Source organism: Phaseolus vulgaris, chromosome 1 (genome assembly GCF_000499845.2).
Source record: "Phaseolus vulgaris cultivar G19833 chromosome 1, P. vulgaris v2.0, whole genome shotgun sequence".
In the NCBI taxonomy this organism is placed as follows: Eukaryota; Viridiplantae; Streptophyta; class Magnoliopsida; order Fabales; family Fabaceae; genus Phaseolus; species Phaseolus vulgaris.
The window spans coordinates 43261076-43288022 of record NC_023759.2 but is presented as its reverse complement, the minus strand read 5'-3'; the positions used below and the strand labels follow the sequence as shown (position 1 = coordinate 43288022).

General features: G+C 32.0%; 2 protein-coding genes and 1 pseudogene across 17 annotated transcripts; 2 read left to right on the top strand and 1 right to left on the bottom strand.

Annotated features, from left to right (window-relative positions):
• The first annotated feature begins 1889 nt into the window (after nt 1–1889).
• On the top strand, nt 1890–3436 carry LOC137814442 (NAC transcription factor 29-like). Of its 2 annotated transcripts, none has more exons than XM_068617200.1 (3): nt 1890–2165; nt 2323–2609; nt 2732–3436. In XM_068617200.1, the coding sequence occupies exons 1-3, from the start codon at nt 1982–1984 to the stop codon at nt 3176–3178; spliced, it is 918 nt and encodes a 305-aa protein (XP_068473301.1). In that variant the 5' UTR covers nt 1890–1981; the 3' UTR covers nt 3179–3436. The 2 variants fall into 2 exon arrangements, with proteins under 2 accessions (XP_068473301.1, XP_068473300.1); XM_068617199.1 differs by having other exon boundaries at nt 1903–2171.
• A 1879-nt stretch (nt 3437–5315) lies between these two features.
• LOC137814441 (syntaxin-71-like) lies at nt 5316–9269 on the bottom strand (annotated as a pseudogene).
• Nucleotides 9270–17133: 7864 nt separating this feature from the next.
• Nucleotides 17134–26087, top strand: LOC137814440 (probable E3 ubiquitin-protein ligase RHG1A). 15 transcript variants are annotated; one of them, XM_068617187.1, is made up of 10 exons: nt 17192–17526; nt 18805–18854; nt 19131–21663; nt 21834–21884; nt 23192–23359; nt 23483–24229; nt 24320–24735; nt 25324–25422; nt 25513–25650; nt 25743–26087. In XM_068617187.1, the coding sequence occupies exons 5-10, from the start codon at nt 23260–23262 to the stop codon at nt 25890–25892; spliced, it is 1650 nt and encodes a 549-aa protein (XP_068473288.1). In that variant the 5' UTR covers nt 17192–17526; nt 18805–18854; nt 19131–21663; nt 21834–21884; nt 23192–23259; the 3' UTR covers nt 25893–26087. The 15 variants fall into 15 exon arrangements, with proteins under 15 accessions (XP_068473297.1, XP_068473296.1, XP_068473298.1 ...); XM_068617198.1 differs by having other exon boundaries at nt 17197–17213; nt 21612–21663; XM_068617193.1 differs by having other exon boundaries at nt 17213–17526; nt 21612–21663.
• The last annotated feature ends 860 nt before the right edge of the window (nt 26088–26947 follow it).

Below are 26947 nucleotides of genomic sequence, written 5' to 3'. Positions count from 1 at the left end.
AGAGTTAAAATGAAAAAAAGCACTGGAAATTATTTGTGATTGTAAATTACTTAATATAGATGAGTGATAAAAAATACTTACAATAGATTGATATAGAAGGAGAAGAAAAAGACTACAAAAATTGAATATGTTAAAATACTGGATAAATAAATACACAACAAAAGAACATGGAATGATGATATGCCGGGTATATTGGTAAATGACAAGAAATTAGTGACGTAATTTAGACAAAAGAAGATTTTTGAAGGAATCAGAAAGAGGAAAGTATAATTTATTCACTTATTAACCCGAGAAAAAGGTAGAGTAAAATTAATTTCTTTTTAACAGAAAATAAAAATTTAATAAATAAAAATATTTAAAGAATACTTCAATTCTTATAAAAAAATTACTTAATGTTCATAAAAAAAAGATATCTTTTATGAACTTCTATAAACCTACATATCTAAAATTTTACCATTCTTAATGATTCAGATAAAAGTATTGATGATCTCAAATCTAAAACATTCAGTTGAGGTCGGATAAACTCTAAAATGGTCACAAGATCGTCTCCTTGCAAATTTCATGAATTGCTTTCAAGGAAATAAAGAGACTCCACCTGCAGAAGATATCCGATGCTCAAGTCAGTAAGAGTATAAAAATATAGTGAGTATAATATAAAATAAGAGTTGAAAGTACTTGTTGTGTTGTGTGTATATACGGTGAGTTGTTTTATTTCCCTTATATAGAGTAGTGTTCTCCCCCTTGTCCTTATATCTAGCCTTATTATTGGCTTAATTCAGTAATAAATGTTGTCTCCTATTTAAGGTTGATTGTTCGGAATCCCTTGAGCATTCCTTCTGAGTCTAAGTTGGTTGACTTTGGAAATTAGGTTGATGGAGTTTGGGTGTGGAATTTAGCTTGGAGAAGGAGTCTCTTTGAGTGGGAAAAGGTTTTGGAGAGTCAACTTCTTCAAAAGCTTCAAGGTTTGAGGATTGAGTTGGATTTGGATGATAGCTAGGTCTAGAAGGATGATGAGTTTTCTTCTTACTTGATCAATTCTGCTTACGTTTTCTTAAGGGTGAGCTAGAAGGGGAAAACAAGTATGTGTACGTAAAGTTTTGGAGGATTAAGGTTTTGTCATCGACCCATGTCACAGGGTGGAGAGTGTTGGAAAATAAGTTAGCCACCAAGGCCGATTTGGAAAGGAAAGGGATAGTGATCAAAAGTAGTATGTGTTGTATGTGCGGGATGAAAGATGAGTCTTGTCACTACAAGAAAATTATGAAATAGAAACCAATTTTTAGAGATAAAAAATAATTAGTTATTATAGTGACTAACTTAAAGACTATTTTAAAGACTAAAAAATTTTGATTTTTAAATTAGTTTCTATTATTATTAAATAGTTTCTAAATTGATATCTAATTAGCAACCGAGGCTATGATGTTGACTCTCCGCCATCCCAGGGATGTGACTTCGCCGGACATTCCTATGAATAAGCAATCATCTGAAGCTTCTGAGCCGCTACCACATATTTTAACTTTTTTAATACAACTATATTGCCTGAAACTTGAGGCATATTAGCAAATTGATTTAGAAATATTGATATTTTAAAGCTGTAAGTTGACAAACTTTGCCTTTGAAGCCTCAAACCAAGCTGTCCTATGTGTGATTCCACCTGATTTTGTGGCCACCCTCAACTCAATCTTTTGGCTAAATAGATAAGCAACCTTGCTCATGAAATTATACACATACCCTTTGAAGAATGTTGATCATAGAACATGGGACAAACGGCTTGCTTTCAAAGTCTCTTTCCCCACACCTATTTATAGTATTATATATAGGATAATTGTCCCTCTCTGCATGACCAACCAACATATATATATATATATATATATGTGTGTGTGTGTGTCATGCACAGTAGTTTTAAGCTTACAGGCTTTTTTATTGAAAATATCGGTAACTGATTGATGCATTTTCTAGTTTGTTCCTCCGGAGGCATTATATGTTCATATTCATGGACAAAGATGCTAATTTAGAAATCCAACTCCCTCCTGGATTTAGATTCCACCCTTCTGATGAAGAGCTAATTGTTCACTATCTGAGAAACAAAGTGACATCATCACCCCTTCCCGGCTCATTCATAGCAGAAATAGATCTTTACAAGTATAATCCATGGGAGCTCCGAAGTTCGTGTTAGCAATTGCACTGATTTAGTTTTTGTTTCATTGTTTTCTCGAAAGTATTCATCCAGTGAGATAAAGCGTCTGTTGTTGTTAATGGTGTCATATTGAAGTAGTAGTTATACTAATAAAGGAATGATATAGCTTTTTCAATTTTGAACAGGTAAAGCTTTGTTTGGGGAGGATGAATGGTATTTCTTTACTCCCAGGGACAGGAAGTATCCCAATGGAGTGAGGCCTAATAGAGCAGCTGCTTCTGGTTATTGGAAGGCTACTGGCACTGACAAACCCATTTTTACTTCATGTGGGATGAAGAATATTGGAGTGAAGAAGGCCCTAGTGTTCTACATGGGTCGCGCACCCAAAGGATCTAAAACTGATTGGATCATGCACGAGTACAGGTTGCAGAATTCCATGATCTCCATTCCACAGCAAAGAGGGTCCATGAGAGTAGGTCAACAATTGCATGATTTCAATGTTCCATCTTCTAAAATGTTTGGTGGTTTTTTATGGCTAAAGTGATAGAGTATCAAGTTTTGACACTTGCTTTTGTTTTTCTCCATGTGCTTCAGCTGGATGAGTGGGTGCTGTGCCGGGTCCGACAGAAAACTGGCAGCACAAGAAGCACTTGGGAAGACTCAAATGAATCTATTCATGAACCAACACGCCACTTTCCAGAAATGAATAAGAACTCAAATCCTGAACCAGCCAAAAATTGTATTGGCATAGCCTCAGGCTCAGGCTTTGGTTGTAATAATGATGTAAAAGCATATGCTTCATGGTATGATGACAACTCGAATATAGTAATTGGAGCACAGTTTATGGCACCTGTAACTGAGGGCTTGTTTAATCCACTGAAGAGAAAAAACATTGAAGAGAACGATCGGTTGGACTTGCTCAATAAAAAAATAAGCGAAGAAGTTGATGTTGGGAAACAAAGAGTTGAGAAAGATGTAAACAAAGGCTACAATTTCAATAACTTTGACCACTGGACTTCCATCATACAACCCCGAGTTTAATATCGTTACCTTTACGAAATATGCATGAATTGTTAGATCATGCTTGTTTGTGTGCATATGTAGAAAAACATGTGGAGATCTTTCTGTTCTGCATGGGAAGGAAGACAGCGAATTCTATATGTAAATAAGAAAATGTAGTTGGGTTTTGTTCATGCATTGTGAATGTAAAGAGCTGAAAACTGCCATCATAGTGCAATTGAGTTGGTGATTGTTTATGTTTCGAAATGAATTTGTGGAAATTGAACTTTTTCTTGCTAATCCTTTCTTATTGCATGGATGATAGAAATGCTATTCGCAAATGGTGAAAATTCCCTACGCAGTAAAATTAGAGTTTTGGCAAAGACAATAATATATTAATAAAAATTATAATTAGCTGCAAAAAAAATACGAGAAAACAAATGCAGACGAATTAAGAGATATTATTAGTGTTCCAAATCCTATATAATTGAGACATAAAATTAAATATTATTTATAGTGTGGACAAAAAAAAGTAAAGTTTTAAATGGACACTAAAATCATAAAAAAAAATAGTCGTTTCCTCCATAGTTTTCACTAATTCATTAGCAACCTTTAGATTAGTGGCAATTTAATGGGACACTAAACTCACTCTAAATATCATTTAGTGTCTCCCTTTTACTTTTTGTGTGGATTTTTTTAGGAGGTTAATATTATTATTTCTTGTAGTGATTAAATATATAATCATTAGACAACAGTTAGTAATTATAATAATATTTTATCTAAATATCTGGTTAAATATATTAGTAAATATATTGTTAAAATCAATTTATGAAATCCAATTCACAACTGCGTGCTTGTTTTTATAATTATCACATTTTAACAACAACAAAATAAAGGAAAGCGAAATGAATGAAAAATTATTTTTTAAATAAAAATTATAAGAGAAAATAAATAATTAAAATAAGAATACAATTATCTATATGTTCTTTTTTTATCTCTTTGAAGGTGGTTTAATATAAGCTAACTTGTTTTCCCTATCAGTACAGGAAGGATATATCTTATTGGATTAACTCGTATCTAGCTATGTTCAATTAAACATATTAGGTTTGTTAATTCATTATCCGTCAAAAGATTAACTATACTCTCGTAATTTAAAATCTAAGGTTTTCTTTTTAAGTCCAATAATTAGATTCAACTATCAATTATTTTCTCTAACATTTTTATGTGTAAATCAATGGTTAAAAGTTTTGCATAATACAAAATTAATAAAAGATAAATTAAGAGAAAGAATAAATTAAAATCAATAGTGATAAATAAAAGGTTAAGTCAATCCTATAATATATAAAATTACTTGTAAATAGTCATGAACAATCAATCCTCTACCAGAAAAAGTGTCTATTTAAAGCATATAAGTTCAACAACATTAATATTAGGTCTACACAGAAATATATTATAGAGGATGAATTTTAAGTTTAATACCACTAGGATAAACTATTATATCCTTCTAAAAAAATAAAATTTACACTAACATATAAGACAAAGGTTTAAATAATATATTATGTAACTAACCCTACATAAAACATTCCTAAAATGTTTAAATTTTCTAAATCAAATTTATTATTTAAAAGATACTTTTATCTATAAACTTAAGCATTAGTCCTAAAATAGAATTGAGAAAATTTTAAAAAATAATAATATTACATGAAAACAAAAATAATAAATGAACTTTAACTACTATTTTAAATCCATATTAATTTGCCACATTGCTACTAGTCTGAATGGTGCAGGGTTGTTGGAAATATCTTACATGGGGAGTGATGAGTTCAGGTACAACAACCACTGGATCAATATGAATCTTAAGCGGACAAGTTAGGAATCATTTGCCGGCCACCTGACCAGAAGACTTGGGAGTAAAGAAAACAGGGCAACACCTTCTCTGTATGTCTAATGTTGAACTTTTAACTTTTAAAGGTATTGATTTAATATTTGTAAAATAAAAACTCACATTAAATTCATATTAATTTTTCAACTACCTTCTTTTATATGAAAAATTATCAAACTACAATATATTTATTTGAAATGAAAATTTTGTCCTCTCTTTGGTCTGTTCAAAATACACCTTAAAATCCTTAAAATAAACAATGGGATTTGCAAACCCACACATCATGTATACCAATGCTTGAATTGATAGCTCATCACCACTAAAATCATATTAAAGCAAAAGATAGTAGTTACGTGTAATCAACATACATAGAAATGTGCAATGGGGTCCTCCACAAATCAAATGATTTTACAATAGAAGAACAATTATTGGAGGCCCAACAAATAATAATAATAATAATAATATCAATACAAATAATAATAATATCAAAGTGAAAATAGATTCCTTGAGATGTCCTCAAGGCAAACATTGAATTAGTATATATAAAAATACAAATACAAATTCGCACTGTTTGACATAAATTAGTGGCATCTGGAGTCTGTATAAAGGACAAGTGCATCTCTTTAAGTAGCAGAAACGACTGCAAAAATACTGTTTTGAAAAAAATAGGCACGAGTCACACCACAATACTACCAAGAAAATACAAGAAATACAGATATACCATACATATTGATCCAATGGTCCTCTATGACGTATCATTTCTTTAGCACACTACAATAAAAACAGGGCAAGTCAGAGAAGGTATCTCAAGAAGCGAAAGCAAACACGCAAGACTAGTAAAAGCCATCTAAAACACACGCTATGGTATTAAACATCTCACTATGTGTGTGTGTAGTACCAGGACACAATAACTTTCAACAACACTACATTTGAAATTGAATCGCACAGTAGTTTTTCTTTTATATTTAAAGAAGCGAATGTAAGTGACGTGAAAAATACAAAGACATCATCACCCCAAGGCTAACAAATCAAAAGATTTATACTCCCTCTCACAACGTGAGCAAAGCTTTTTTATCTGCCGGTATCATTACTAACTTCTCAGAAGTCAGAAATTCATTTGACTGGAAGTTTGGCAAATAACCATTTCAAATTGTAGTTCTAGTTTTACTATACAAGTTCTTATGAAGTAAGCCAGTAGTGAAAATGAAACAAATACACAAGTATTTGATACACTGTTTATTATTTAACTAGAACACCAGCAAATAATCTAGAGAAACATTTATCAACATAACTATATAATCAATGCACTCGTGTAGAACTATGGTTTTCTCCCCTCGAATGTAATAAAGCCTCAGATAAAGATATACACTCCTCTGATTTCAAAGGAATGCCTAATCAAACTTGATGCAGACCAGAAATTCCCCCCAATTAAAGCAAAGAATTCTAGTAGAGTTGGGGAAACATTTTTTTATTATTGTAAAGATAAAGGACATCTCGGTATATGAATCACAAAGTAAAGGGGCCTTACTAGCTAGGAATAATGTTTATAGTAAAGGCTGCATTGCCATGAGTACAGGTAAGGGAATAAAGATTCCTTGGTTTGATAAGAGTTTAAAAAACATTTATTTCCTGGTTAAATTATTATCAGGAAAAAAAAAGTCCCCAAGTTCTAATGGATTTTCATTCCCACACGATATGTCTGGAAAGATGCATTTCCATGCGTAGTGATGGGAATAAAACTTTTATCCAAAACTTCTAAAATACGTAATACCCATGCATTTCCCACATAAATTTCTCATGATACAACCCAGTTCCCTGTGTTATATGGTAGCCATGTATTAAAATGTTGGTTATGATTCATCTAGAGTAGCATCACTTTACATCTTTTATGCCAAAATCTTGCTATGTTACAACAATTTGACTATGTTTACAAAATAATTGTCGACGTGGTTATTTTGTTTCATAACTTATACAGTAATTCTTTCACTTCGGCATGCAGTAATAATAATACAAAGAAACCAAAATATTGATGCAACTGGGAACTGGTGAAAATTTAAGAATAAAACTCAGTTAAAAAGACCTGGTTCGCTGTGTCTCGAAGTCTAACATTGGTATTTTTAAGGTCGGAAGATGCCTTATCCACCTGAAAAGACAAAAAAAAAAGCAGTGTCCTACTAACTTCAACTTCCTAATTCCAGTTTCAAAAACTTTGATTTCCATGATTTGGGGCTTAAGGGTAGAGGCAGAAATTGACAAATCACACCTTAGCATCAATCTCATCCATCACTGGTACTTGTCTATCCAGTTCCTGCACTTGTCCCATAAATAATGAACTTAAATGTGAAAAAAAATACATGTGCATGCATACATGCACAACGGAATAAAAACAAACACAGCAGGGAAACTGACCTCATTCATATCATGTGCCATGTTTTTCAAAGTATCCAATCCTTCTGCTATCATATTCAAACCTTGATCCTAAGAATGACTCATATAACTAGATCTGAATGAAACCATTTCTGGAACAATATTGACTAGTAAAATTCAGTCCCTCTGGTCACAACGGCAAAAAGTTACTTACCTGTTTCATTTTACGCATTTCATACTCCTGCCTAAATCGACTTGATTCTTCAGTTTGTTGGAAGTATTCATCATCAAATAGCCCATCTGAAATTGACAAGATACGGAAAACTGAATGGAGGAGCATCCATTACAAAGTCTCCCATTTGTAAACTACCATGATTGTATCACTATGAGACATGGATCACTCCAATTACCTGAATCAAATTTAATTCCAGGACGTGCGGCAGAAGCTGCCCAACTTCCCGTTTATTTGGGTGCTGCAGGGGGTCTTATCTGGGACAGCTTGAATCCTATCTGGCAATGCAAGAACCAAATCATTATACGGGCAGCAAATTCTTGCGACGAAAGCCCCTTTACCTGCGATTATACATTGTACCATGCATTGGAAAATGAATAGCATCATCGATAATTTTGAACATGTGTCGACAGTCGAACTATTGAGAAACATGCATGCTAAATAAAACAAGTCAACATTTTCTGGAAGTAGTCAAAACTACATACAAAATCAACAACAAACCTAACCCATCCAAGATGGATAGGTGCAACAGAAATTGGATTGTTTTTCTTTAATCTGTCTTCTGATTGCCAAATTTTATTGTAAAGTCCCTCAAGTAGATTAAATAAATGATCTTTCCAGATAACATGTTATTAGCTAGCTTGGTGCTGATATTTTGACAATCTCACTTTTATAAACAATTATCCTACAGCTGTTTTTATTAATTATTTTATTGAATAATTTAATTTACATTTTAATTAAATTTCTTATTCTAACATTTTATTATTAAAAGTGGGTTGTTATCTGGTTGCAATAGAAAAAATAGATGTGAAAATATCTTTTTCCTATCTAGATATCTCAATAACTGCATAAATCATCAATTTACTCTTCACTTCAGATGAAAGTACCAACTACAGAATTATTCACTATTCACAACTACAATACTTTACTAATTCAATCAATCATATCATAGCTAAGACAGACATCATATGCATTGAATGCAATTCATGGTTCCAACCTAAATCCTAAAAAATGCAAATAACAAAGTCCAGAGAGTTAACAGAACCCCGCAAAGCAAAAAAACAGAAATCAAATCGAACAAAACAAAAAGCACTGTTTCAAATGATACCAAGCAGCAGAGAAAGCAAAGAACCAACCTTTTTCATAGCCAATCTCTGCAACTTGGGAACCTCCTCCAACAGCCTAGCCTTAGTACGACGAATCTCGGCATTGACCGCTACAGTAGACGTCATACTTTTCTCCTTGGAAGCGGTATATGCTTTTTGAAAAAAAAATTTAATTTATTACGACTTTAAACCTAACTCAATCCATAAAATTTAAATTCATTTATATATTAGGAAAAAATCTTTGCACTCACTTATATATTAACTTATATATTATGAAAGAGTCTAATAGATGTTATAACACTACATACTATCTATCACATTGGAGAGATACAAAAGTTTCAAAAAAAATTCCAAAAATTGTCATGAATTAGGGCACAGGTTGCCACATGAGTTTAATAACGAACTTGAAAAAAGTGTGACCTGAAGTAAGACCCCGATTTCGGCGTCGACGGAGGCGTAAAGTTTGGCGAATTCATCGTGGGCGGAGATATTGGAATCTCTTAGTTTTTCGACATTGTATTTAGAATATATGTTTACAGTATAAAATTATAATTAAAATTTAGAATAAGAATTAAAGCCATAACTTTATTATTATATTTATAATTTTTTAAATTACAATTTTATGTTTAAATTTCATGGAATTATTGTAACAGTAGCTTTTTTTTACATAGCCATGTGCCTTCATTTTTCTTCTTTCATTCTCTCTCCATATTCTTTTCTTCTTCTTCTCTCTTAATTTTTCTCTCAATCTTCATCTATTTTAGAATCTGATCATACCACGTTGTAGCCGAGGAGTTAAGAAACATTTATACCCGATCTGATTTCAAACATTTTTACTCTAAATATCCTTTGTTCTCTGTTTTTTCTTAGAATTTAGTCATCAATCTTGGTGGGGTCAGGTGAGAAGTTTAATCCTCTCAACTTATTCTATTATATACTGAAATTTTGTTCTGTTTAGATAATTTGCATTAGACCCGTAAATCTTGAAGCTTATCCAAACGATGGGGAATAAAATTCTAAAAGTTGCTTGGAAAGCAAGCAATTGAGGTAAGGGAAGCTAAATTTAATTTTTAATAGCACCCTAGGATAGAAGATCTGAATGCGGAAGGGATGTGGTCCCAATATTCAATTTCTCTTGCAGGGATGTTGTGTGTTTATTTATATTGGGTTGTTTGTTTATATATTATTTAAATTTGTGGAAATATTGGGTTTTGATGATTTAGTATTAAAGTGTTAGTTTTTATGTCAAATAAACTTTTGAATATTGTGGATAACTTTTTGAATGATATTGTATGACAGAATGGTATGGAATTGAATTCATACATTTGGGATAATGTATGGACTGATGTTTGTTGTGTATTAAGTATTGATGCCTATGTGGTAATCTTTGGATGCACGATTTGGGTTGTATTGAACTTACCCTGATCCTTACCCTGATCCTTACCCTGATCCTTTCTGTTGGATTCGTTGGTAATCTTTGGATCAAGTGTTAGTCTCTGGTAGGACTTACTTAATACGGGTCTTCCGGAAGACGTTGTTTGTTGAATATTCTGGATGTGTAGATCCATGTGAGATCTATGTGATTGTTTATTGTTGAGATTTGAAGAAAATTGAATAATTTGAGAAATTGATCATGTAATTTGATTTTCTCTTTTGATTTAATTGTGTATATTATAAAATTTTGTTTTCACTAGCTTACCCTTGCTTTTCTTGCTGTGTTTAAACTGCAATGACGGTACTATGTACAAGAACAGATGATTATACAGGTGCAGGAGAGTCTTAGAGGTTTCAGAGTTTTATTTTGAGTTGTGGATATGTAAATATTTGTATTTCTATAAATCCTAATAATGTATTAGGAATATTTTGAAAAACTCCAAGTTTGTATAGAAACTGGTAGAACTGATATTGTAATAGTTATATGTAAATTATGAGAGTTACAATTATAGATTACAATTAAAGTTAATTTTTTTTTTCATATTTGTTAAAAGAAATTTTATCAAGAGATACTCGTTATTTTGTTAGGCAAAGAGTGAATTGCATTCTCTGAGCTACCAGTGGTGGTTCATTTATAAATTGCAAATAATTTCACTCAATTGAGGTAAAATTCCTCTAAGAAAGTGTTCACATTTATTGCTCTCATTTTGTAGATTTTCTCTCTGTTTTTGTTGCATTGATGCCAACAACCTCAATTTTCCTTGTAGGACAATTATTGTAGTCATTAATGGTTGTTACTATGGTTATCATATTTACAACTAACATAGGAACTCATTAACTTGTGAAATTACAAACACAGTAAAATAAATTAGTTTGCCTAATCTTTTCTTTAAATTTATTACATAAGTAAAAATATTAAAATAAAAATACAAAAAATATAATTAAAAAATTCCAATATATTGTATTGTTTGTTTGAAGGATGAAATCATCTCCATTTACACAATTAGATTACCTATATTCCTAGCTAGATGTGTGGTTAAAATTATGACAATATTTTAAGTAATATTGTAAGTAATCTTGAACTTTACAAAATATCCTACTACCATTTAAGAATTTTTATCACAAACAAACCAATATCTTGAACTCTACAATATTACTTACAATTTTTTTTTGTCCTAAACTCTATCATAAGAAAACTCAAACAATAAAAAAATACTATCACTATAAATTTTTACCTTATAAAAGGAGAGTCATTAGTGCTTAAGAATATCAAACTATGAACTTGATGACATGATTATAGTAGAAAAGTTTCATGAAAATGTTTTTAAAGAGAAAAGTTTTTGTTCAAATTGTTTTTAAAAAATTAATGTATATTAGACTTTAATTTAATTTGTGCTTAAAAAGGGTAAAAAGCTTAACTTCGCACCTATGATAGTTTAGTCAATTAAAACAACTTTTAATTAGTTAAAACAAAGTTATGTGAAGTTTTAGAAAATGTAGGTCAAGTCAAAATGATATATTAGTTAGATAAAATCACTTAAATTTATTCTTTTAGTGATTTTAAATATTAACATTGTGTTTTGGTAGGCTTTATAAATAATTTTTGTTTTTTAGAATGAAAATTTAATCAATTAAAATGTTCTATTTTATAAATCCAACAAGCTTAAAAATGTATTAATTTATTAAAACACTTTTCAATCAACTATAACATATCTAAACATTTATGAATCATCGCCGAATTTGTGAATCATCGCCGTCCTTGAAGAACAGAAGGTCATTGGAAGTGAGGGGCGATGTGGATGAGGACACGTGGAAGGCCAATATGATCGTCAGTCGATAAAGCATTGCGTAGTCGGTGGTCGCCGAAGGTATGCATCATCACCGTGACCAACATGATCGTCGGTCGGTGAATAGGCGGTATCTGTGCTTGTGTAGTCGGGGATCGTCGAAGTTGTGCATCATTGTCGTCTTAGAAATGTAGTGGTGATCTCTGAGCGTGAGTAGAAAATAGGGTTTGGGTTGTGTAAAGGGTTGTGATACCCCTCTTGTATCCCCTTAATTTAAATTAATTCTTTGCTGATAAAAAAAATAAAATAAATCTAAACATTTAAATGAAGGCTCAAGACACTTTTATATCTCATTTATGACGAAAACTTACTTACAAGACTTAAAACATTAATATTACAATTCAAACACTTGATTAACTATAATATCAACTCTTCAACACATTCATTATCAAATTCAAATAGTTGGAAATACCAAATCAACTAACCTAAACTTCCTTGAATTAATAATCAAATAACCTATCCAATATATTGCATAGGTCAAAGACATTTATTTATTTCTTTATATATATTATCGTTACATAATTAATTATAAATTTAACATAATCAATTATATCAGTTAGTTAAAGTCAAACTAAACTATTAAACGGATCATAATTGTTTGTTTACAGTTAATTTATCATCAGTTATGTACTCATTCCCAATACAAATCCAACCAAAAATTGAGTTTAAAAAAATCATTTAAATATTTAAATTAGATTTTTTTATATTTTCTTTAAAATAAAATCACGTTATTTTTTTACTTTTCACTTATTATTTTTCTGTCATTTTCATTTTCTTTCACTTAATCTAAACAACACCAATTCTTTCTCATTTTTTTTTCCTTTTACACTTCCTATTTTGCTTTGCATCATCTATGCACAGGAAAGCTAAAAGACACCAAGATCATCCTTATTCAAAAGTAAGTTTGACGTTTCAAAATATTGTTTTAGAAATAATTATTCAAACGTGCACTTATTTCACTGGATGGAATTTTCAAGATATCTTTGTTACCACCACTACCAAATTTCATAATGAATGTCATGAATCTAGTGTAAATAATTGGGACAGTTTCCGTCACAATTTTTTAAAAATTCTCATTGCGTAGTATAAATGTATAAATACAATTTATTCCTATGATTTAGAGGGAGTAATATTTTTTATTATATTAATAACATATCTAAATAAAAAATAAAATAAAATATATTAGTTCGCTTACTCACCTACCCACACGCACATCTCCTTCGCACGTGAATAAACTTGAACTAATTTAAAAGTACAACTTCATATCCTTTTTATACAAGTTTAATATATTCGACATGATTCTTGAACTCAAAAAGTTAGGATTTTATTTCGTGGGTCAAGCAAATTATTGACTTTTTACCTAAAAAAAGGATTTGCAAGACCAATTATAAGTGAAATTTATGGTTCAATCATTGCCCTTCTTTCTTTGAATTCATCAAAATAGGGGACGCAACATCAAAATATTAAAAAAAAACACATTTTGTTTGATTTGAGAAATGAAAAAGAGAAATTTCATAGATTTAGAAGACGTTTGTTTCATGATATACTTTTTGATATGACCACAGAAACAAGAGGCTAATTATTTTGCAGACATAAATTTTCTAGGACCCAATCCCAGAATTTCTAAGTTTTGCATCTTCTTCTTTGCGCTAATCACTCTTTCACTCTCAAATCTCAACCATCACTTTAATTAAGTCTAAAGTCTCGCAAAAGTCATTGGCATGGAAAAAAGAAGAAGCATACATTGTTTTTCCAACAAGAAAGAGAGGCATCCACCACTTGAATAATAAGTCATAGCTTTCAACCTCTCCCTTACAATTATACTTAATGATCAACATAGAGAAATTTATCTACATTGCCTTTAGATCCTGGTCGTAGCCATGATCCTGTACCAATTTGTTCTTGTCAAGGCACAAAACCACGTCAACTCCAAGAAGTAGTGTTCATGAGGTTTGGATTGGAAATTGAAGTTCACCACCTACTCCCAAACTACTCACCATCTATAGATCTAATCTACTCATGATTTGTGTCAAAATATAATATAAAAACAATATGATCGAGATTTTTTTTCCTTTAATGGCACTGATTTGGGTATGATTTTCCTCAAAATAACACTATTTTGCACTTTATTTCCCTCGATAACATTGATTTGTGCTATGGTGAGAATTTGGTTATAAAACTGAATTCTCACCTTTATTTTTTATTTGCGGAAAAGATGCTTTTAAAATTTGGTTTTCAGGAAATTGAATTTTAAGAGTATTTTTTTATGGTGATAATGAACAGGAACAGAAAAATGTCGTTTGGAGATGAGTGAAAAATATAATTTCAAACTTTTAGTTAATTTTCAATTTTAACATATTAATGTTGATTCAAAATTAATTATATGATAATTGAATGTTCTTGAAAATTAGTTACTTATCTATGCGAAGAATTTTGGAAAAAGTCAAAATTAAATTTTTCAAAAACACACTCTTGTTTATTATCATAAAAAAAATACTCTCAGAATTTATTCGAAAACCAAACAGAATCCAACATCACATAAGGGAGAATCAATTCTCCTTCTACCTTCAAAAGCCACATAATCGATTCTCCCAAATCACTTCTATAGAAAATTGATTCTGCATCTTTTGGAAAAATGTAAAATCGATTATGCACCATCCAACCATATGGAAAATCGATTCTACAGCATGTACAAAGATAAGAAAATCGATTCTACAACATCTACAATGATAAGAAAATCGATTTTGGAAAAAAATGGAGACAAACCAGTGAGTTTCATCTTGCTCAAACCAGTTCTCTCTCGTTTTCTTGTTCTGGGCACAACACAACAATCAAATCTAATCTCATTTATAGCAAACACAACTTCTTTCACATTCACGGGTCTACCATTTTGGTCAAGATTCTTCTGCAATTGGTAGCACTGGACACTCTAATGAAAAGAAAAGTCATTGACTCAGAACTGCACCACAGTAAACTCATTCACATGTGCACAAAGGATACGAAAGTAAAATGCTATGTGTATGAATGGTCTTTGCTACCTTCTCACTTTTGTGAGGAGGAGAAAAACTTCCCACTCGCTTTTCCATCCACGCCCCCGCATTCAAATTAACCGATCCAAACATAATTCCACCTGCTCGCCCCTCCCTCCTCCTTGGTCACACCTGAAAACAAAGAGTGCCTAAAAGAATTTTTTTTTATAAATAAAAAATAAAGGCGAGAATTTGATTTTTTTGGAAATCAAATCTTTACTTGGGACAAATGAGTGTTGTTAAGGAAAATAAAGTTGAAATGATGCTATTGAGAAAAATAATACCCAATGCTATTGAGAGAGAAAAAAAGAAGAAGTCTATGAACGACTTATGTTCATCATTACATTACACAACATGAGTGATGTTTCAATGATTTATGGGTTTGTGTTAGTTAACTATTTTTTTTGTTATTAAACTAATTCAGAAATGGTGTCATTGATAGTCTTTTTCTTCTTCTAAGATACTAGATATTTCAATATTTAAAATTAATCACTGAATTTAGTAGAAAGAGTTAGTAGTCCCCACAACAATTACTGAATTTTAGTCATTCTAAACTTTAGTTAATGCTAAAGTAGCTAAAGGATTGGGTCAATAATATACGCTAGCCACTGACAAATACAGAGTAAATAATGATGGTGTGGCTAACATATAAAAAATGCATTTGTTTTTCAAAGTAAAGAAACTAGACACGCATCTTTAGTAGTTTTTGGGGTGTTTTGTTGAGATTATAGGTAAAAAAACTCAACTATGTTCCCCTCTTTGTTTGATAAACTAAATTCGTATTCCACTAAGCACATTCCAAATTCGCTAACCAAAAAGTAAGTTCTGATTAATGCTTCTTATAGAGATATTTTCAATGGAGGCATAAGCCAAACCCAAACTAATGCATATATTCTCACTGTTGGACTATTCTCTGTGAACAAGGTCCATTATTTTTGTCAATTTTAAAGTTAAAATGTGCGTTTCTTCTTTCTTCCGTTTATATTATCATTCACATTATGATGAAAAGAAAGAGGGGATTCAACAAGAGGATTTTACTTTTTTGAGTTAAATGCTTTAAGTTTTTTTAATAAGAGATAAAGCATTTTGTCGTCATGCCATGTCCCCAATAATTTGAACCAAAAAACATGTCAATATTCTTAATACCCAGTATGTAATTATTTTAATATTTGTAGGAATTAAAAAAAACATATTTAAATATTATTATTATATTTGTACTGCCTCTATTAATTTATTTAAAACTGTTTAAATCAATCATTTTAACATTAGCAATTTATATTTTTTTTCTTCATATTATTTAACTATCATAATATTTATCATTATTAGCAAAACTTTACAATAGACGATTAAATATAAATTTTCCTTTACCTAGACAATTATTTATTAATATTAACTTTTAGTTGTTGGAAATAAGTGACGAATCAGCTTAAAAATAAATTTGTAAAACAAGTGAAGTTGAAACAAAATTACACTCTAAATTGAGTTATATAATTTCGTGTGTAAATAATAAATTTTGAAAATAGAAAACCTTTTAAAAAAAACGAAGATCTAACATATGTGTAAACCTGGAACTTTTCATTGTTAAAGATGTAAATAACCTCAGACCTCGTACCATTCTCCCATTTTGTAAAAAATAAATAACAAGTTGACAACACAAAAAATTTATAGTAGTTGACAATTCTTTTAATATATAATTTCTCTCTACAATTGTACATTGAAATGATGTTTTTTATTTGAATTTCCACAATTAAAATATTATTTATTTATTTATATTTATAAATATATTACAATATTAACAATCTTATTGATGATGTCATCATAACATCATAATAATGTTATCATTAAAGAGTCGATGAAGAAAAAAAAAACGAAAACCAGAAAATAATAAAATAGGACAAAACACTCTATATTATGAGGAATAGCAATTTAATTAAGTCAATAATTAAATTATAATTATTTTATTTTTAAAAAAAAATCCAAACCAAATTTTCAGTTAAGCCTTTTCACTAGTGATGGAAAATGTTAAACTTTATTACAATATTTTTTTTCAAACCGAACCTGAAGAAGCATTAATTGGTGATTGGTTTAAGAAAGAGGAACTGAAAAAACTAAACTAATTTTGAACATCAATGAATGAGGGAGTTAATAGAAGCATAGCATACTGAATGCGTCGGTAACTGGTAAGAAACGTGGTGGTGGAGAGAAAGGGAATTTCTCCTCCTCTTGTTTTTCTTTCTTATTGCTGCTACCGCTTTATTTCGTTGTCTCCTTCTCTCAACAAACAAACAAACAAACCCCCTTACACCTTTCTTCTTATTCTCCTTCTTCTCTGCAACTCTCTCACCTTCCGTTTTTTCGATCCTCACTCAAACGCCGCCGTTTCCTCTCCGATTCCTAAACTCTCCTTTACAAATTCCATATTCTCACCTTCATTTCCCTCCCTCTGTCAGAATCTTGTTCACGATCATACGCTTTCTCCGTCTTTTCTTTTCGGTATGCACTCGCCTCATCCTTCCTTCTCGTCGTTTTTTCTAGTCCTCTTGATTTGCTTCTGATGCATCTTCAAGCCGATTTTTCAGTATTCCGCGTTTGTGCGTTGTTTTGTTTCTGCCACGTGTTTGTCTTTTTATGATGCTGCTGATCCTCAGATTGTTCGTTAGGGTTGAGGTTTTTGAACTTCCCTTGGGAAATTATACGGTTTAACGATTTCTTTTTTTAATTTGACTTGTTTTTTCTGGTTTTTTGTGTTTCGCGTTTCCCTGGCTTGCGTGACAGAAGCATATCAAGTGTCTGGTGAGGTTGGTAGAATCATCGTGAGTTCATCGTAACATTTATATGTGATGTATCTATATCCACTTCTTGTAGTATATGTAAAAGTAAAAATGAAGAAAAAAACGTATATTCTCGAATGTGGTGAGATGACATAGCTATTATCTTTGGAAGCCGTGTGATTATGAACCTCTCGTTAAAGAATCTTATCGTGGTAGTAGATTTTTTCGTTGTTTATGGTTCATGGCTGCTGCATTTAGTTATGTTGAACCTATTTGAAGTGCTGCGGGTTACCCTGTTTGGATGAACTTCTTTACTATCACTTATATGAGAAGAAAAAATACACTGGGTTTCTCTTTAAAATTGACATATGTACTTAACTTTCATAGAAGTTCTCTCATCCAACTTCTCATAAAGTCGAGGTGCATAAATTGATCTTATGGGAGAAGTTTAATTCATTTCACTTTCTTTTTTTCTTCTTGTACAAGTGCTTATGGAGATGATAATCCAATCTGGGCCTAAATCACCCTTTATGTCTGTTTTGGCTGCTTGATGATGGATAGACATCGCAGAAAGCTTTCTCGCTAAATATCTCTTCATAGAAGAAGGGATAAAACGATGAATCATTGATATTTGCTTGTACCACATGATGTACGCCGTTTTACTTGCATTTGCTTATGTCCCGATTTTTAGTTACGACTTCCTCCCTTGCCTTGTGTAAGAATGGAAAAAACTTCTCCCGCTGTGTTTTTCTCATGTTTTGTTGTCTTTATAGTCATCAGGCGCGCCGTTCCTATCTTATAGTATAATGGTTTTATCTATATACTTTTCTATTTTTTACATTTTGATATTTGTCTTTGCAACTTAAACTAACATGCTGTATAGTAATTGTTTGTTGATGATTACAGTTTTGTATATCGGATGCTTTGTCAGATATTGTTGGTCTGCTTTTTGTCTGATTTCCTTATAATCGATTAGGTTCTGATGTTTTTTGTTTTGCAGGTTTCTTGGTGCTGTTGGTGTATTCTACATTATTATTTCTACATGTTCGGGTGAGATGCACTTCCATTGGAAATTCTCCTTCATTGCCTCTCTTTCCCACCTTCTTTAATAATAATTAATCCTTCATAGAACCTTTAAATAATGTTTATTTATACACACTAGCACACACTTATACCTGTGGGTTTAAACTTTAAATTTGTTATTACTTTTATTATTATTATCATTATATTTTAGGCAAAACATTGGTTTTGCCTTTGCAATGTGCAGGTTACAGAAGGGGGTGATTTCTTGATTTGGTATATTCCATTACATTGTCTGAATTGCAGATGGTGTTATAGGTCCTTTTCAATCTTGGATTAATGGGGAGACTATAGAACTGATGAGTGACAACTTTGGCATTTTCAATATACTCAGGACATATTAGCATTATATGCCGCAGTTATGGAGAGCTGTATGCCAACTTTCATATAGGAAGAAGGTATATTGTGCCAAAGAATATCAGTTAGGAAGAAATGTGTAGGCCTTGTACAGCTACATCATGTCCTTTTAGGTCATGGTCATCCTTCTTCTGGGATTGTTTGGTTGTTTAGCATGAAATGCCCTAGCTATTGTTCTGAGGATATTGTGGCAATACTAATAGACTGGTCACATCCAATGTTTAGCGATGCAAGCTGTCACTGTGAGCTGTTACAGGAAATTTAGGGAGGATCGAACTTTTCATATACCATTGTTATTGTTCTAATTGGTGCTCTCTGAGGTGCTAAAGTATGGATGTCAGTAAACCTCAGTACTATCTGCCCATAACTTCTAAAATTTCTTGTCGAATGCTTGTTCTCTTAATATGGAATCTGCAATGGAAGTGGTTCTGTTTAGTGGGGATGATATAATGAGTAAAGAAGTACAAATTTCATAGAGCACTCACAACACATTAACATGCATTATGGAGACTGCAATGTTGAACCAGTAGGGCATACCATAGATGGAGGAGGCTTCTATAGTGATATGTATACTCTCTTAATTGACATAGACTGCCCTCTGTCAGTTCAGCTTTCTAGTTCTGGGAAAAGTTGGTTTCTCCAATAATGCAACAATTCATGGTTGGGATTGGTGTAATACTGGACAAATCTTTATTTTGACGGGAACCTATGAGTTTGTTGACATGGAAGCTGTTTGATAGGCATGAGTTGGTTACATCATCTTCACTCATGATTATAAATGTTCTGGATTTATATGAAAGTAATGTCAAGGTGTTGATAGCCTAATAAGATTGCAGGCACTCTTCCTTTTGCTTCACCTAGTTAAGGGCAATGGAAAATGTTTTACTTCCATGTTAAAGCCTGCACATCCTAATTTTTAGATGTCATGCTTTACTGGGCAATGGATGGTCTTAACCAGAGAAACAATTGAGTTTGGTTAGAATTGGATATAGCAAGGAGTTTCAATTGTTAATACTATTTTTGGTAAACAAAACACTTCTATGCGGAGATAGCCCGTACTACTGTCTTTGAAGCCTTTGTACTTATTTGAAAATTTCCATTTTTTTTTATTGAAAGCCCCAATATACCCCAAGATATAGCTTGAAAGATGAACATAAAATAGCATGTAGAATATTAGTTAACAGTGAAATCTTCACACTTTGAAAGCATAATGACTGATTCTCTGTTTTGATGTTTCGATATAATTTAGTGTTTGGATTCTAAAGAAATCTGAAACTAAAGTTTAAAATTAAGCGAGTCCTCTTATTTGAAAATTTCCATTTTTTTTATACAAAGCCCCAATATACCCCAAGATATAGCTTGAAAGATGAATATAAAATATCATGTAGAATATTAGTTAACAGTGAAATCTTCACATTTTGAAAGCATAATGACTGATTCTCTGTTTTGATTTTTCGATATAATTTAGTGTTTGGATTCTAAAGAAATCTGAAACTAAAGTTTAAAATTAAGTGTGGCTTGTCTAATATATTATTTTCTGATGTTTGACGTCTTCAATAATTTACAGTTTAATAATATTTCTCCATTGAGTTTTTATCATCTTTGCAGTGTAGTGTTTTTGGATTTGTCTGTGTTAACAAGAGCTTATAATAATAAAAAATGCTCAAGACAGAGCTTTCCACTAAAAGGCTATTTTTTGTGTAGAATAGAATTAAGCATAACCAAACATGTGAGATCACTGATTTATACAATCATAATATGCATGTTGACATTCAGTTGCCAAGCTCTTTTAAACAAGTTTATTTGATTTATCATGGTTTATTAAAGGTAACAAATTTTGTGATGCTTTTTCTGGTTTTCCTGAGGAAGCTTGGTTTTGATTCTTTTGAATTTCTGTTTATAAATGAATGAATTTATATTTTTTATTTAATATAATATCAATTAATGCTAAAGTTTACAGTTTTGCCAATATAATATTCTCTTCAGTGATATTTCTCGTTGTAAAAGTACTGTCTAGTAGTAAACGTTTTCTATCGGATTGTTTTATATGTTTTCATCAATGATTTCCTCTACCTTTCTGCTAAGGTTTTAGTCATACATCTCTCTGTGTTTCTCTCTTTCTTTCTCCTTCGAAAAAATGTTAATTTTTGTTCTTCAAGCAAATTTCACTCTAAATTGCCTTGTATGTTTTTCCCAAGAAAAGAGGTTGTGGAGTGAAATATTCTGTGTTTTTTTTTAGTTACTGTGATTTATTTAATTTTGTTTATGTTTCTTTGGTCTTGTCTTGTTTACTGTTTAGAGGGCTTAGATAGGAGTATTTCCTTATGTGCTCAATGCTTGTGTATTGTTGATAATTATTTCAAAGTGCAGGAAGAGATTAGAAAATGCTAACACCTTCTAACACTTGCTAAACCTTACCCAGGTAATATCTGATTTGTTAGTCATCCTACTTTTCAATCCTTCCTCTTTTTATCTAGTCTATCCTAACTCTTTCTGACATTCATGAGGATCCATCGTCTAATTTAAATCTCAGCTGTCATTGTTTTTCTCTTATGTTTATTTTTTTTGCGTCCTCTTTGTTTTCTGCCTCAGACTAGAAGGTGCTCCTTCTGTATCAGTGGATAGAGGCATGGGTGGCTTCAAGTGAGTGAACATTTTTGGGGCAGTTGATTCACGGTTAAGGATACCATGAGTATCAAGTATTTAGTGTTTAGAGGCTAGTTCTTTAGATTGATTATGAATTCCTTCCTTCCCTCCTGAATTAATTGCTTGAGTTGTTTCTCTTCCTTTTGCCAAATTTGATTGGCCATTATTATGCTTCAATTTAAGCATATATATGGAATAGTTTTTTTTACTCAGGAAAATTAAATAGTTCAGCCGGGGGTCATTGTGTAAGGCTAGAATATATTGAATAGAAATGTCAAATTGATGGAATTTTTTTAAAGATTTGGAAGTGGATGTCAATTTGTTGTATTATTGTATATTCTGGAAGTGGAAAAGAAAAGGTCGGCCAGAAGTAACTGTAGTTACTACTAGTATTCTGATCATGTACACATCTTATGTCATCTCTGGGTATTATTCTCATATTGTGCTGTCAGCAGTATTCTTCCTAGTCTTCCTGCCCATGACGCTCTACTTGCAGTTTGTGGTGACAACTACTAACTTTTACTTAAAAAAAATAAAAAAAAATCTGTGGGAGTTGTGATTTCTGACCATACCCTTTTTCACATATTCGTATGCATGTGTGTCTCTTATGTCTTTTCTCCATTCCCCATCCCCTGTGCATGCCTGTGTTAAAAAAAAACTACAACATAGTGCAATCATGTTTGACACAACTTCATGCAAAATTGTTACCTCTGGTATAGGAAAAAAAACTTTGTATATGTTTGGACAAAAAGACATTGAAAATTTAGTATTATATCCTCCCATTTAATATTTTATTAAAAAATATTCACATCTTTTTCAGAAGTTACAAATTCCAAAGTGTTTTTGATTTACATTATCCTAAGGAAACGTAACTTACTCCAAAACAAAATTTTAACCAAAATAAAATTTGCAAACTCTAATCCAAAGATGTGCTGATAAATTAGGTTCACTTTCAACTATGCTTGATCAACATATCTTCTATTTACTTATGGTTCTACACGGAATGAGTTGTCATTATAAGTGTCTGCAGCATTGAATTTAGCATCTAGGCAAGTCTTTCAGTTATGCATTGGATTTACTTTAAATTATTAATTTCAATAGGTTTGTATTTGAAATATGTATGGTACACATTAATCGGAATAGTTATACTTTTGTTTTATTATTATTGCATACACTACAGTCTTGTTAAAGCTTTGGTCTCTTGCAAATGTTGTGATTTGGAAGCAGCTGTGTTTGATTGTTAAATTTTGTTTTTGATATTCAATTTCTCCAACTCTGATGCATCATGCTCTTTTGACTTGCAGGTAGTGAATTATTTGCAGATCTAACTCAACTACGGTATCTATTTTGACACCTATTCCAAGTGACAGTTATGGGTCATAGGCACGTATATAACACATCTCCATTGTTCGAGGGTGAGCCTGACCAGAACTGGAATCATATGCACATTGATCAACACTATGTGCACCTTGGTAATGTTATATGCGCCTCTCTTTTGCTCGTATTTGGTTTCTTAGTCCGTTTTAGAAAAGAAAAACTAACCTAGTTGATTGCATCAGCACCATATTGCTTATTTAGACATATCACTATTGCAGGTAGAACTAGCACTTCAGAGAATGGTTCTTTTATTTATCCTACGGACAATATGTCTATAGATAGCATTTCTTTCCCCTCTCATTGGAACTCTTCCACAAGGTCAAATGGATATGCATCCTCAGGTCTCAACCTTGATGTACCTCCTCATCAGCCAGATGCATCAGGCACTTCTAATGATCATTTTGTGCATTCGTCTAGTGCTGGAGCGTTCTTTACGGTGTCCGATAATCACGTACTCCAACCTTCTTCCAATTATGACAGACAGACATTTCATGTTGATAGTGGTTTTGTTGATCTTACAATGGGAAGTGGTCAAGGGCCTCACAAGCGTAAGAGCCCTGGAATTTGTCCAGTCTATGAGAGAGGAAGTACAAGTAGATACTTCAATGCTGGAAGTTCAACTGATGTTCCTATACCTTCGGAATTATGGCAGGAGAAGCCAAATATTGATTCTCAATATATTCCCTGGGATCATTTTACTATGACACCATCATTCAGAGGTACTGGCCTTTCAATAAAGGGTGAGGGTTCTTTGCGGAATGTGAGGAGCCGCCCTGCACTTGATTTGGATTCCAATCCATCTAGAACCCATTTATCAACTAATCATTCACACAATTCGTACCCTACTCTCCCACCAGTAGACCATTCTAGTTTGGTGGATGTTTCTGGTCAGACTTCTGCTACATTGACAAGGGATTGGAGCCAAATGAACATATCTCCAGCTAATGGAAGGGTTTTATTACCAGGTTAGTTTCCTGTTGATGAATATTAGTATCAATACATACACATTCCATTCTCTTTGCCTTTATATTTAAAAAAGCTGACTTGGAATGCAGATACAAGTGCTTTTGGTCTTGACACAAGTCATTTCCTTGGTGGAAGTGGTGCTACTGTTAGCAATGCTTCTGTAGATGTTGGGTGCTTCCATCATGATTTTGGTACAAGCAGAAATCCTGCTCCCCCTCTAAGTTTTCAAAATAATCAAACTCAGACTGCTAGGGGAATTCAAAGCAACTATTCTCAGAGATCCACTCCAGCAATTAGGGCTTCTTCAAGCTTGCGCATGGGACATGTGACATCTTTGGATGAAGGATTGCCTATGGTAGCTGAAAGTTACTCTTCTAGACATCCAAGGCCATTGAGCACCCATGGCTGGCGGAATGGTGATAGAAATGGGAGATCAAGAATTTCAAGTCAAAGATATCGTTCGTTGACGGAGGAGAGTGGTCTCGCTGAACGATTTGCCTCGGAGGTATCTTTTGCCAGTATCTCAAGGAACTCCTTTTCTTGTGTCAGTATTAATGGAAAAATATACCTGTATAATATCTGGAATTTTGACGACATGTTTATGCTTGTGCATCAATGTTGGAGATCTATATATGATAAAATTATAAGTAAATTACATAAGGTTATGTAGGATTGAGTTAAGTCTGAAATCCACTTTTAAGATGATATAAGAGAGAGGTTTGTTATTATTCGGGTGATATTGAACCACCTATAAATATTTATTTCTACGCTCCAATGTTCACTCTTCAAGATGGTGGTGTGTTGGAGAATTAATATGGATTAAAGATATTAATAAATTATAGTATATAGGTAGAGACAATTCTTACCTTATGAACTGATTTGTTGAGTTTGAATTAAACCTAAATCCATCTTTTATGAACCAATGTTAACCTTAAATAAGGATGTTTGGTTTATTTGCAAATCTAAGTTAGTTTAATATATTCCTTTGAACTAGTTGCAGTACTTATTCATTGAAACAGCGAAATTGTTCCTTCTGGTATTTACTAGTACTGGCTGACCCATTTTTTTTCTTGTACTTTTTGTTGGTTTTCAGGGTATCTTGGTTGTTGAGCGTGGATCGGTGTATGCTTCCAGGAATATGCTTGATCAGCACCGAGAAATGAGAATGGACATAGATAACATGAGTTACGAGGTAATTATAAATTTATTACAGGTTTTTTGTGTTACAAATAATATTATGTATTCTCAAAATTTCTAATTATTTTTTGATTGGTTTGAACAGGACCTACTTGCACTAGGTGAAAGGATTGGCAGTGTGAACACAGGGGTCTCTGAGGATTTGTTTTCCAAATGTTTGACGGAAACAATATATTGTTCATCTGAGCAAAGTCAAGACGAAGGAAACTGTGTAATATGTCTGGTATGTTTTTATTATCCCATTCATGGTAAATATTTTACGTGTTTTTGGATAAACAATAATGGGATGCTCACGAATTTTACTGAAAATTGCAGGAAGATTACAAGAACATGGATGATGTTGGAACACTTAAAACTTGTGGACATGACTACCATGTGAACTGCATTAAAAAGTGGTTATCTATGAAGAAATTATGCCCTATCTGCAAAGCATCTGCTTTGGCTGAGGATACAAGGGATAAATAAGTTGTAGTGTAGTATAATTAATATCCTTGTATATATATTTCCAGACATCCCTCCAGATGGAGGAAACAACCTTGCATTTGGAAATGTTGTAAGATGAATGCTACTTTATGTCATTGGATTTGTTTTCGGCTTCGATCTCAATTACACGAAGCCTTGAAATTGTTTTATTAATTTACTCATGTTTGATTGGTGAAATTGTTTAGTTTTTCTATTTTTATAAATAATTATAATAATTTTAACTTGGTTTTTTCCTTTTCTTTATTTAAAATAATGTCTTTTTTATAATTTTCTCTAGAAATCTTCAAAAGTAGGCAAGATTAAATCAATGCGATAATTATACAATTGTTTGGAAAAGTGGAAATGTTTTTTATTCATAATTGAACATTTAAATAACAAAGGGGAGTGTCTGATATGAAATATATAAGTAGATTTGATTATATTAATGGGAACATACATTTCATCATCTTCATATGTTAATACTAGTTTTTTTTCACTCAATTAAGATCCGTCTTTTTCTTATAATCATGACTCGTGCTAAGATAAAAATGTAGTTCATTTACATGAATGTACAATAGGGTGAAATCTTAAGTGTCTGAAACTTATATTTGAGTCTCATACAACACTGATTTTATTTAACAAGAGAAGTTGTTTATTTATTATTCAATAAAAGGGAGGGTCTATATAGACCATTACATATTAAAATGGCATGAAAAAAATATACCACAAAATAAGGATTATAGGAGGTAGGAGGGTTGATAAACCAGATACATGATTAGGGAGGGAAGCCATTTTATTAACGTCGAAGTTACCTTCCCCAAGAGTGGGGGACAAACGAACAAATATCTTCTTCACCTGGATATGACTGTTTCTTCTTGCATCTCCATATCTTCTTCACCTGGATATGACTGTTTCTTCCTGCATCTTCATATCTTCTTCTGTCACCTCCATACACAACATGAAAATACATTTTTGTCCTTCTTGTGTCACCCCCATAGAGTAGTTTTCGGATTATGTAATTCGCCATTTGAAAAAAGACTTCCGGAAATCCAGAAGTT

Coding starts and splice junctions, on each gene's coding strand:
- LOC137814442 (XM_068617199.1), top strand. CDS start 1,982: ATGTTCATATTCATGGACAAAGATGCTAATTTAGAAATCCAACTCCCT. Junction 2,172..2,322: donor ATGGGAGCTCCGAAGTTCGT/GTTAGCAATTGC, acceptor AATTTTGAACAG/GTAAAGCTTTGTTTGGGGAG. Junction 2,610..2,731: donor AGCAAAGAGGGTCCATGAGA/GTAGGTCAACAA, acceptor CATGTGCTTCAG/CTGGATGAGTGGGTGCTGTG.
- LOC137814440 (XM_068617197.1), top strand. CDS start 23,260: ATGGGTCATAGGCACGTATATAACACATCTCCATTGTTCGAGGGTGAG. Junction 23,360..23,482: donor TCAACACTATGTGCACCTTG/GTAATGTTATAT, acceptor TCACTATTGCAG/GTAGAACTAGCACTTCAGAG. Junction 24,230..24,319: donor TGGAAGGGTTTTATTACCAG/GTTAGTTTCCTG, acceptor CTTGGAATGCAG/ATACAAGTGCTTTTGGTCTT.